The following is a 13,569-nucleotide window of genomic DNA, read 5'->3' as shown; positions in this document are numbered from 1 at the left end:
ATTGTGGATCAAGTTTAATGAGACTCCAATCCTTTTTGACAGTTCTCGCTACCTGGTGACTTTGTGCAGAATATTTCAAGGTATGGATCATCCTCGCGTTATCCCTCTTTGGTACTGATATCAATAGGACCTCCCTTCTCTGTGTCTCAGGTCTTGTAATACATTTTTCCAGAATATCTGGCGGATAGCCTCATTTTTTGAACCTATCAGACATAAGGTCGTATTCGTTTTGGAGTGTCGTGTTGGAGACAATCTTTTTAAGCCTAAAAAACTGGCTATATGGGAGACTTTCCTTAAGATGGGTGAGGTGAAAGCTCCCATAATGTAAAGTGTTAAGTCTGCAGGCTTCCTATAGATGTTAGTCGAAAGTATGTTTTGTTCGTAGGTGACCATCATGTCTAGACAGTGCAAGTTAGATTCACCAATATCAAGTGTGAACTTGATATGGTCAAGACACTGGTTTAGATATTTGTAGAATTGTAGTAATTCCACTTTGGTACCTTTCCATACAGCAAAGACATCGTTGATGTACCTTCTCCAAAAACAATTTTCATGGACCAGGGTTCTGTGTTGAGAATGTATGTGGATTCAAAATGTTACATGAAAATGTTGGCATATGCAGGTGCCACCGCTCAGCCTATGGAGGTGCCAGATATCTCTAGAAAGTACTTCCCATTTTACCTGAATTAATTGTTATAGAGGATGATGTTAACTCTATAGAAAAGACTAACTTTAGGAATCTGTACATGTTCATGACCTAACAAGAATCACTCAATGGCTTCTATGCCTTCCCCATGTGGGATTGAAGCGTATAGGCTGTTAACGTTGAGTAAGAACAGAATCAAGTCTGAGTAATCAAACCGTAATTCACTGAGCAGATGCAAAAAATGTGAGGTGTCCCTAAGATAGGTAGTTGTTGGTGTAACCAATAGTTGTAGGGCAGTGTCAAGATAGAATGCCAACAGGTTGAAGACACTATGGGTCTAAACAGCGCTCTTGTAGGGTTTTTGTGCACTTTAGGGAGCGCATAGAAAAACCGGTATGGCCCAGCTCTAGATAAGTTCTACGGTCATGTAGTAACTCCAGACAACTTGTATTGTAATACATAGAATCCATCATCTTGGACTTTCTATTTATCTTGCTGACACTTAGATTTATTCTTAATCAGTATACCGAATTACAGGATGGATTATGCCACCAAGGATTTTATTGGCTGCACTTTCTATTTGTTAACATGGATGACATGGCTTCTCTTGTAGCAATATCAGTCACTCATATCTTGACAGTACGCAGAATTGCCTAAACCTTACGCTGCTTGATGTGTAATTACTCACCATTTATTGGTGACTTTTGACTTCTACAAGTACACATTAGATTTAGAGGAGCTAGAGCTCTGCTTCTTTCGGCCGTGTAGATACATGTCTTTGCTTCAACAGTCGATCCCAAATATCACATGCCATTGATTATGTCCAACTCATATTGGCACTTTGGGGTCTATCCTGTTTATTCAGCCATAGTAGGCCCTCAGGCCCTGCTATATCCAACTTGGCCCATGGTTTAGTCAGATCACCTGACAACCATTCCCATATTACCCGTAATTGGACTACCTCATAATATTTGAATATATTAGAGAGTCGCACACCCCTCCTTCTGCCTAGGTGCCATCAATGTTTCTAAAGCTACCCTGGGACGTTTGTTCTGCCAAATAAAGCAAGATATTATCTTATTAATATTCTTAAAGAATGATATAGGCAGCCAATCTGGTAGTGTCCTAAAATGATACAAAAGTCAATGCAACGTAACCATTTTTACCCTGGTTACTCTACCCAGCCACGATATACATGAAGTGGTCCATTTATTTAAATCCGCTTGTATCTTTTTCATTACTACTGGGTAATTTGTTTCATATAATTCAATGCTAAATTGGTTATTTGCATACACAGATACCCAATTACATCCACGGCCATCTGAAAGGGGGATGCCTCTGACAATTTCCCCTCTGAGTCTTCGTCAGCCCTATGCTCAGCGTTTCAGATTTCGCCATATTAATCTTCAGTCCGCTACCTTTTCCATCCTTAATAATTCCCCCGTTAATGCCCTGACAGAGGCCATAGGCTCAGTCAGAGTCAACATCATGTCATCGGCAAATGCTGTGATTTTACACTCTGCCTCATCAAATTGTATCCCTCTAATACACTGTTTCTGTTTTCTATTGTAGCTAATATGGGTTACAAATATATGGCCTAAAGAAGTGAGGACAGCAGGCATCCATGTCGCATCCCTCTCATAATCTGATTTTTTTCTGATAAATGCGAATTGATAAACAGCCGAATTAAGGGGTTCACAGAGTTGGCCTGAAATATTTTGATAAATCTAGGGCCGAATCTCATATGTTCACTACTCTAAATAAAAAGCGCCACTCGATGCGGTCAAAAGCTTTTTCCGCGTCAAGCGAGACCAATATCGCTGGGATACGCCAAATGGTGTTTTTTTCAATTGTGTATTAGCTTCCTGGAATTGTCCCCTGTTTGCCTGCCTTTTATGAAACCTGACTGGTTCGTATCTATAATATCCGGGAGAATAGGGGTGACTCTGGCTGCCAAAATTCCCATATACATTTTTGCATCCACATTCAGGAGAGCAATGGGCTGGTATGACCCACAGATGGTCGGGTCTTTATTGGGTTTAACAAAAGCCACTTTCGCCTCTGCCATGGTATGAGTCACTTTCCTACTCACCCTTATAGAATTGAAGAGGCGTGTAAGCTTGGGACTCGGCTGCCTGCAATATTTCTGATAGAAGCTTGCTGAAAACCCATCTGGTCCCGGAGGTTTTTAAAAAAATGTTTTATTGCCACTACTTTCTCCTCTGTAATGTCTTCCTCTAGGCGGTCCCTCTCCTGGTCTGTTAATTGCAAGAGCAAGAGTCCGCTAAAGAACTGTTCAAAAGCCTCCTGTTTAGGATATCTGTCTTATATAATGTCATATAAAATCTTACAAACAGACTCATTATCGACTCCGAGTCTGTCACCACTGTACCAGCTTGTTGCCTAATATCCAAAATTGCACTTTTCGCTTTCATCCCTCTGATCTGTCTGGACAGAAGCCTATCTGCTTTATTGGCACTTACATAATATCGCTGCCTTGTGTTCAACAGTGCCCTCTCAGCGTTTTGTGTACATAGTGATTCCAATTGGCGTCTGACCCCTTTTATTTATTTTTATAAGAATTGTGTTTTTCCCCCTCCACTAAATCCTGCTGAGCACCTCGTAATTGAATTTCTAATTCCGTTTCCAATACTACCCTTACGTTCCTTCTCTAAGCTTGGATCGCTATTATTTCACCTCCTAATAACCGCTTTGAAGGCCTCCCAAAGCCCCTCTCGTGTTATATCCTCATTTTCGTTATTCTCAAAATAATCATCTATTTTGCTGCCCACCTGTTGCGCTGACACTAAGTCGAACAATATATCCAGAGGACATGCCCTTGTCCACAACCCCCTAGGAGGAACCCACCCTTTCAATTCCACCATTAACGGAGCGCGATCTGAAGTTGATATTGCCCCTAAATTCACTTTCTCCACATCTCCACGCTCAGTAACGTCCACTCTAGCGTCTATATATTTAATCTCCTTCCTCACCTCTATCAGTGAGCTCTGTAAATCTTCTTTCATCTTTTCCAATTGAACCTGAAAGGTGTTCACCATCCTTTCCTCCATTCCTTTAAGATATTCCTGGAGATCTTCTTTATTCTGGGCCATTTTAGTTGTCTCCAGTACCTTTTCTCCTGTAGCCTGCTGTTCCCTACGTCCCTCGTGGGGGTTCCTTCAGAACGAGGTCGCTAACAGCATTGCAACTGGCCTCCCTGTGTATTAGTGTGTGTTTTAGCCTTCGTAAGGATGGTTTTTCCTTTAGTGCCTGGCATCTGGAAGAGTGTTCTTTCACCTGCCGTGGGGGTTCACCATGTAACCTTCAGGTCAATTCTCAATGCCTCATCGGCACCTCAATGCCTCTTATTAATTTGTATATTATTAAACACCTGCACGCCTCTCTGATAGTGTAGTGTCCTCAGCCTTCTTCCCCCTTCCATTTTTTAAGTCCCTTAACAAAAGAGAGTTAGATATATTCCTGATAAGTCCCCAATATGTTTATTATTAGAGAGAGGTGCCACACGTCTTCTCCAAGCGCAGGTCAGCTTTCCTTATACATATGGCAGTCGCAACCTCCCCTCCTTGCTCAGCGATTCCTCACCTCGTAACTGATCCCCTTTTACTCGAAGTGGGTACTGCCACACACCACGTCTTAACACAGCTCTTTCATCCTCCCAAGGATCTCTGTGCCTGCTCACTGCTTAGATGCGCCTTTCCAACCAGGTTCCATTTCTTACGGCATCCATCACTCAAGATATACTCTCTGCCACCTGGTTCCCTTCTTCGAACACCAATCCACTCCGGTTGTGCCCCACTCACCGTCCTCGCCCCCTTCCTTAAGGCACGTTTCCAGCTTCACCAGGCTCAACAATCGAGCTGCCCCGTCCCTCCACCACATGGCTCGGATCTAATCCACCGGATCAGGGGCCTTGCCTCTCACAGCCACGCCCCAGCGTGTGCTACAAGTCTTCATCACTCTTAATTCTGCATCAGGGGGGGCTGCTCGTTTATATCATCACACCTCAAGCTTGTCCTCTGTGTACGAGCCTGCTGCTGGGAATTGTCCCGTTTTTTTTCGGCCCACGGGTACACATTAAATTGGCCTCACCAGTGCTCGGGGAACAGGTCTCTATACCGGTGGCCATCTTGGAATCGTAATCAGTTTTTTAGGCGCCGTCCGCCTTAACCACAAACACACAGTTCTTCTCTTGGCTTTCACTTTGCTACTATTCAACACAGGCTTCCCTTCGTCGGGCTCGAACCTGTCTCTCTTTTTACATTCAACTCTTCACTTCATCACAGTTCAGTACAGGCTTCCCTCTGCCGTACTATAGCCTGCCTCTCTTTTCACATTAAACTCTTCACTTCATCACAGTTCAGTACAGGCTTCCCTCCGCTGGGCTCGAGAATGTTTTTCTATTTTACTGTCGAAGACTTTCGAAACTACAATGATTTTACATAGACCTCTGGATGACCACTTCAACAACCTTTAAATAATTTGACAATCAACAATCTTCACAACACCGATGATCCTTGGTACTTGTAGTTTTAATGTTGCCCTCTTGACCTCTTTCAAAGTCCACATGCTCTTGGCATCTTTTAAAGTTCATGTCCTCTTGACCGTTGCTCTCTGAATGAAAAGCAATCTATATGAACTTTGAATACCGCCCAATCAATTCTCGTTCGGGATTGCAGTTACTTTATTGCCTTTGTTTCCGGCTTTCCATTACTCAGAACATTTCACAGAGACTTTCGGATGTGCGATTCCACTTTGCAGGACCACTCTGTTACTTTGTATACTTTTCTCAGTATTCAATCATTGTTCTCTTCATTCCGTGTTTTATCGGCACATGCGCAACCTTCAACTAATGCCTCCTTTGCTCTTAACACAAACCAGGCTTTTGTTTGCCTTCGATAACTCACTGTTCATGTTAATTGGGCTTCTATCTTCAGTGCTTTTCCTGTAGCAGTCAAGGCCGTTACCAACGCCGCCTCTGCTCCTCCCCAACTCCGTTGTTGACCCGGGAGGGTACCGGGCCACCTGAAAGCATTTTGAAGGTTTCTCTTTTCCGCTGACTCGTTTTCAGTCATTGAACGCTTACAGCTTCCCGAAAGGATGGAATTCTCGCCTTGCTCTCTCTCGTTCTCTACAGCAGCCGATCAGCCCCTTGGCCTTCCAACTTCTATAGCCTGGTTTGAATCATCCTCGAATGAGCTGTTCCTTCTTGCACCCAGCCTCGCTCAGAGTGTGCCTGTGCGTGCCACCTTTTATCCTGACAGGGAGCGTTAACAAGTGGCAGATGTATGTGATTTGTATTACGTGCCTGACTCTGCCTGATCACATTAGAGGGACAGAGCCATTGCAAGTCAGTAGAGGTAATCCTCCTGGTAATCTTCCTGGCCTCATTCCTCATCTTCCTCGGCTCAGTAGTGTTGTCAGTGTGAAGTGGGAGGAATTATGTGAGTTGTAGTTTCCCATTAAAATAAGCAGGGATAGGAGTTAGATGGGTTAAGGAAAAAGGGGGATGCCATGTCTCACCATCAGGTGCTTCACCCCCACTCCCCGAGGGCCCCCTACCCAGGTGATCCTCCCTCGCTTGGCCTCCCCCAAGGTCGGGATACAAAAGCGATGGCCTTTCCCTGGCCACCTGAGTATGGGATCCCCGGGGACAAGGCTGTGAAACACCCTCTGGTTTTTCACAGAAGGTAGGAGTTGGCTTCAGGTGGCATGAGACAGTGGGTGGCTCTGGGGTGTAGGGGCTAGAGAGTTGGAGGAGCAGAGCAGGAGTGGAGAGATGGGCTTGCGTGGAGAGGAAGGAACCAAAGAGGTTTCTGGTGCAGACGGGCACTGAGAGAAAGGATAGGGTGAGTAGTGAAGAATGTTGCTGTAGGGAAGGACCAGCACAAAACCTGAAAGAGGAGAACGAGTAGGGTTAAAAAAAGGGAAAAAGAGGCGGTTACACCGGAGCAGGGTTTAGGAATGAGAGGATGGCGTGCTCAAGATGGAGGGAAAGGGACAGAAGGAGAAAGAAGCATAGGAGGCAGGCGGTTGCAAGCAGTACTGCCACTCCAGGTGTCTGAACGTTATTCACGTGGTGGGGAAGATGGATTGAACGTCCCCAGTCCACTGTGCAAGAGCTTTGTCCATAAACCCAAGAACGCAAGACTATCCATGAGAGGAGGGGCAAGAGTTGACATACAGGCATAAGTTTGATCAATGCCAGGTATATGTAAACCCAAGGGCTTGGGCTCTACTTGTGCATGTTCATGATCTCCCTTGTTGCAGTTTTCCTCTCTTCAGCTTTTATTGCAACAGCTTCTCAGCCTGTTTCTCCATCCTCCGCTTCCATAAAATCACTTCAGCAGCTTATCGCTTTATTCACCCCCTGCTTTCAGTGGTTCAATTTAACGGCTTTATGTTGGCATGGACTATGCATCTGCCACTGCCATCCTCTGGCAATCTGGATCCACCTCCTGTTGCCTCATGTTTATCTTCTTCTGGGTGACCGTCCTTTTCAATCCCTGAGGATAATAAATAGACTCAGAAGATGCCCATTTTGGCCACTTAGATGTAATTTGCCACAGAACATTATAAAGCTTTGTTGTCAGAGAGTCCTGTGTCATGACATAACTCAGAGTTGACTTTTGATATCCTTCTAATATACTTGGTAGTATGGAAGTCTTTTTAATACCAAAACAAATGTTCTTGTGCAATTATGCAAAATAGGAATGTAGTGGGAATGAATTTCCTTTTTAAAGTGTTGATGAACCAGCATTTCATATAATTTCCCAGTTCGGACCTTAGCCGGCTGTGGGAATGCGCCTGAGGGCAGGGATGGGCCTCGAAACATAGATGGGTCTTGGAATAGGGATAGGTCTTGGAGTGGGTAAAGACCTTGGAGCAGGAAGGGGCGACCTTGTAACTGAGATGGCCTCCTAGTAGGGGTGGACCTCTGATTTAGGATGGCCTTTGAAACCTGGTTTGTCTTGTACAAGGGACAGCAATCGGCATTGGGTGAGGTGTGGACTTGCCTAAGGTAAGGTTAAGTATGGACTGGCAGAACAGTGGAAAAGTGTATTTTATGTACAATGTGAGGACATGGAAACTTGTTAATTCTATAGTAATTGGCTAGTACGTGTATTGTAACTAAACTAGGTGATTATACAATATTCCAAACTGTAAATTATATGTCTATTATCTTACATGTGTTAATAAAACAAGATATTTACAGATTGCTAAATTCTGCTTGTTCCTCAATCCTTACCATCATTATGCTTATTGGGGACATTGCCATGCTTTTTATGTCCTTTTATTCTAGGCAGATGAGTTTATCCGAGCCAATGCTTGTAACAGACTGACTACAATTGCAGAGCAAATTCGTTTCTTACAAGAGCAGGCGCGAAAGGTAACAACATATAATATTTCTCCTTTTACACTGTTGATCAACGTATTCTTGTCTTTACTCTTTCATCTCTAGGTTTCTGTGGCTGTGTGCACAAATGTTTTTGTTCCCATTTTACCGACTGTACCTAGGCTGCTTCTTGGTCTGGTCAAATTTCCTCTGCACTTCTGCTTCACCATAGGGTTCCTCAAGGCTCTGTTCTCAGTCCTCTTCTTTTCTTGTTATAATATCCCCCCACAGCATACAGATTCTAGGACTTGCATCGCTGCAGTCGAATGGGGAGACCTGGTGGAGATGGTGCTGTTTAATAGACTCAGAGGGACCCTGCACTGGGAGTGCCAAAGCCATTGCCCCCTGCTTATGCATTCTGCAAGTCTTGCCTCCTTCTCCAGTCTCCCCACTTGAAGTATCTTCCAGTCATACCCAGTAGCGTTTATGTAGAATATCCCCAAGGTCACGCATCAGCATTGTCAAAGAACAAAGCACCAGACCACTGGCAAATCGGACCGTCTCCAGCACACTGAGTTTCTAAACTGGATAATCCTGTAATTGTCTGGACAAAAAGTAGTATTATTTCCTCTGTTGCTTTAAGCTTTGTAGGAATTTGCTAGATTACCCCTTAAACTGCTCTAAATGGGGCTCTATGGGTATATATGCCATGCGATCTTTCAGCCTTTCCATTTCCCACGCCCCTGCGACTCTCATTGATTCAATCAGCTGAGTCGTTCCTTCCCTCCCCTGAGTCTTAGGTCTGAAACAGACTTTGAGAGCCACAGTCCAGGTGTGCAGCTTGATTCACTCACTCTGGCTCTGCTTCTGACCTCTGAACCGCTGCTATGTTCGCCGCCCGCACTCCTACCCCCAGTAACAGCAGTCAAGGAGAGTCCTGCTGAACCTGGATTTCAGGTCTACCCTGATATCTTGTAGCATGACTCTAGTATTCCGCCTGGGGGGGACTGTGCAGAGGCATTTTATTCAGTCGTTTATACTTTGATCTCCATGTTTTATGTTTTCTCTACTTACGGTATCAAACCTTTCATTTCATCATGGACATTTAATATACCATAAAAACACAGTTGTGCTTATAACGGCATTATAAGACAGCTTTCATTAGGCTACATTATATGAGGCCTCAGTTATTATAGCTGATGGCACATTATTACTAATAGGAGGCCAGGATGGCATTACAGCAGGCTGTATCAACAGGAAATAGCATTGCTCCCATTTTAGGGTGGCAAGAAAAAGAGCAGCTCCTGCATGTTGTGAGCACTATGGTTTGCTAGAGGGCATCCTACAGCCACTATAGTTCTGATAAGATTACATGTTGTTTATATTTCATGACAGCAGCATCTTCTAACTAAACTTGATATCAATGGAGAACTGTTCTGTTGTGACAGCAAAGCCTTCATGTGCCTCAACATGCCTATATGCAGGAAGAACAAAATGAATCTGAAAATCCTCAACTATGACCATAAAGAGAACAGCCAAATTTGTACTGCTAACCCACACCCCGCTCAGCAGGGTGCAAACGCAACCTCCAGCGTCCTTCCCTGCCTTTTTTGACCTCACTGTAGTGTGACTGTCTAGGTACAGCTTGCAAACACCAGTTGCTTGTCTCTAAGCAGAGTACATGTAGCCTAGCAGTTGGGCGCTTTAGGTTTGGAGTTGATACTCCCTGTCATAGGGTTGCTACCCACCTTCTGTTAGCATTTCATTCCATTTGTTTATTTTTTCTTTGCAGAAATATTTCCAGTGGTTAAGAAGTTTTGGCTTGGGCATTTTCATCAATGGCCTTTTGGGTGTCTTTATGAATACTTTAATCAGCATACACTTTGGATTTGAAATGCTATTGGATTTAAAGGATAGTTCCGGGACTTTTTTTTTATTGTCCCTACGGGTCGGCCATGTGTTTGTAAGCATAAATCGGTAGATCGTAGGAAACTTTCCTATGGACCTTACCCGACTTTTCGCCCATTATCGCACTCGAAATCAGCCTCCATTTTGTGATAATCCTATCATTCCGCCGCATCGACCTGGCTCACCTGCCTTTGCGGCACTAAATCAAATCCCCCGCCCCTGAGCCTGACATCAGCAGACGCGTACTGCCCATTTCAAGCACGTCTCGTGTCAACAATCGCTGCGCCTCAGCTATTGACGTGTTGCCATGGAAATGGCAGGACGCCTCTTTCCCCAATAAGTATAAACAGACCGTTTCACAACACACAGCAGCAGATTTTCGATTCCATTCCTCTCTCTGTGTTACTTTGAGTATTCTGTGACTCGTTTCAGTGCTCTGGTCAGCTACCTTCGCCGCTTGTAGCCCGTGTGAACACCTGTACCATCTCTGTAAATTATTTTACTATCTTTACCGCACAATGGCCACAATAATGCCGTATATGTACGAGCCCGAGTACACCGAGGAAGAACTACTGGAAAGTCAAGCACGCGAAAACGATGGGGATTCGGACGGCAGTTGGGAGGACCAGTCAACGGATGAAGAGCCTGGACCATGTCGCATGGACGGCGTCTCCACCTGGTGCACGTGCAATCGGTGCGAGCTAATGCCAACTGAGGAGGAGAACTGCTGCTGCCGTGAAAATTCCGGGTGCTTGGCCTACATTTCGGAAAGCGAGCAAAGTCTGCAGGAAGGCGAGCAAAGTCCGCAATGCATCACCGAGCTGCCAGAGTTCAGGGAAGCCTGCCTCTCACGGACCGTGTTGAGGATGATGATGGTGCTTATGCACGAACTTCGCGGCACTGTTCGTCCGCGTAATCCGAGTAACGAGTAAGTATACTCTGTTTGTGATGTCAGTGATGCCACCACTATTTCATGGTCGTCTCCCACATATAAAATTACATTTACATATCATTCGAACGCATGTAAATTTGTTCCATATAGTGCATTTTCTAGATATAATTTTTTTCTAAGAAAAATGACATGTGTTACCTGAATCGACATTGATAAGAAAGTTTGGTCAGTTTAATACAGTTTGCATCTTTTTTTTTCACAGGTGGTACAGGCTGGCGGCCTATCGTTGCTTCACTTGGTGGCTTCACGGGAGGCTCGGACACCGCGTTCGGAGAGTAATACCTGCCTGTGCGGTACTTGCCATTAGACAACATTTCCCCAGTGACAGTGGACAATACCGCGGATTTTCCCTCGATGTGCTGCAACCTCAACTTTACAATGTGTAATGTTTATTATTTATGTTTAATTAAAATCTAAAATAAAGCCCAACATATATTTTAACAATGGTTGTTTTGATTTTTTAAATGAATCTAGTGTATATTCTCCTGGGAGGGTGAGGTATTTATAAACTCACCCCCCTGCATTCCATGTAGTAGATCCTGCAGCCATCCTCTTACATTCAGTTAGATGGCCTCTCCTTGGTGAGGCCCTGCGGCAAACGGGTCTTGTCTGCACGACCACCGCCCCGATCCACCCCCCGCCCTATCAAAGGCAGTTCGCACCGGGGTACTTGTGCTGGCAAGTGGAGCTGTCAGGGAGCGATAAAGGCCAAGAGGTGCCAAAGACCATGTACACTTCAAAGTGGTCTATAGAGCATGGGTTGTTGTTCCCATGTCTACCTCCAGACCCCGTGTCTCCTGCCAAGCATCCCCCCTCACGCTGGACGGCCCCCTGCAATCCACATAAGTGTGTCTCCATTCACGAGTCTTCCTGTGTCTTGTCTGCACGACCACCGCCCCGATCCACCCCCCGCCCTATCAAAGGCAGTTCGCACCGGGGTACTTGTGCTGGCAAGTGGAGCTGTCAGGGAGCGATAAAGGCCAAGAGGTGCCAAAGACCATGTACACTTCAAAGTGGTCTATAGAGCATGGGTTGTTGTTCCCATGTCTACCTCCAGACCCCGTGTCTCCTGCCAAGCATCCCCGCTCACGCTGGACGGCCCCCTGCAGACCGCATAATGCCACGACATATACACGTCATTCATTCACAAACACACCCCTGTTTCGAATTCTTTATAACCCACTTCATATTTCTAATGAGAACTTCTTTGCGCTTTGCTAGTCAACCCGTGAAGGTGCTGGTTATCTGCTCTTCGTCTCTGTGAACTTCCGTGACCACTTTGAGCAAACTCGTCAGTTTGCAACCTGTGAACTGCTCCCTGTTCTACGACAAGAAACTACTCTGATCCCTGCATCTAACTGTTTGTTCGTCAAGGTAAGTCCATGTACCATAATCATTTTGCGTCCAATTTTTTAATTTATATCTATTTGCTAGCAGTCATCAAATTGCATCCATGTTTTCTTTTCGTTCACGACAGTACATGCAAGGAACTAGTCACATGTTCTGAGTTTAGTCAAATTACTTTTTCTATTTTTTGAAAGTTATTGAAATACTTATCCGCATGTGAATAACGTGTATAGTTCCAAGAACCAAAACGGACCTTGCATTGAACCTTTTATGTGTCATTTAATGTTTTAACACATTGGTATTCATAGAGAATTGTTGATCTTTACTTTTCAGAACTTTCCATAATGCCTGCCTGTTCCATTGGCGGTTGCCCTTCGAAGACCCATAACAAATCTGAAGGTACTATAATGCATGTTTTCCCTAAGACAATAGATCAGATAAGAGAATGGGTCCGATATTGCGGATATCCAGCCTCTGAGATAGAAAGTAGAGTCCTAGAAGTCTTTGCGGACAAGAGGGGTGATCGATACCGCATCTGCAGCAGGCACTTTAGCCCAGACATGTACTCCACATCATTGCTAATAAGGACGAAAACACCGCGAGCGAGGCGAAAATTGCTCTCAACCGCTATTCCCACTCTATTCGTCCACATCCCTCCACTGGTGAGTCAAGTTTACGTATTTATCTCTCGGCATTGCGGTAGTGTGTAGCATTAGCTAACAATAATTTCCCCATTTATGTATCCACTCAATATGAAGGCTGAAGATTCTCCATCCGTGTCGTTATTGCAGTCATCAGCCACTTCAAGCGCCTATCGGGTAATCTTACTTAGCTATTCTGACACTGACTTGTTTTAGGCATGTAAATCAATAGTTTTAATTGATCGTGTAATTATTTTACCTAATGGTACACCACAGTACTCGTCCTCTAGTCTTTGTTTTCAGTTATAATTATTGTTATCCAAAATAATGCAAGTACTGTCTTTCAGGGAGATGCTGAGGAGTCCAACGCATTGACGACAACCGTAGATGTCACTCAGATGCTCGAGGTACGTTTCCGGACAGTTCCATCGATGGAGATCATCAGATCTTGCATTCTTGTAGCGTGATTGTTACACACAATGTTTCTTTCGTTTTTAGCCATTGGTATGTCCTTCTGTCGTCGCCCTCCTATGTGTCTTCTTTTTTCAATATTGTGTTCATTACTAATGAAAGTCCTATGTTTCAGGGAGTCGATGGAGCATTAGTCCAAGAGGAAGGGGGAGCATGCAGTTACGGGTCGGCGCAACAGCTTGCAGAAGTGTGCACCGCAGTTACAGCGTCCCTTGATGTTCTTATGCATTTCGAGGTATGGATACTGACA

General features: G+C 44.6%; 1 protein-coding gene across 1 annotated transcript in view; it reads left to right on the top strand.

Moving 5' to 3' along the window:
• C8H1orf50 (chromosome 8 C1orf50 homolog) overlaps positions 1 to 13,569 on the top strand; it is a 165,607-nt gene that overhangs the window by 104,916 nt on the left and 47,122 nt on the right. The window contains exon 3 of the mRNA XM_069610888.1: positions 7,968 to 8,054. Coding sequence (XP_069466989.1) covers positions 7,968 to 8,054 — 87 coding nt within the window. The remainder of the gene's footprint in view (positions 1 to 7,967; positions 8,055 to 13,569) is intronic.

This window comes from Ambystoma mexicanum, chromosome 8 (genome assembly GCF_040938575.1).
Source record: "Ambystoma mexicanum isolate Mex_15411 chromosome 8, UKY_AmexF1_1, whole genome shotgun sequence".
NCBI lineage: Eukaryota > Metazoa > Chordata > Amphibia > Caudata > Ambystomatidae > Ambystoma > Ambystoma mexicanum.
Note: the sequence above shows the minus strand (reverse complement) of the source record. Positions and strands in the feature narration are given on the sequence as shown.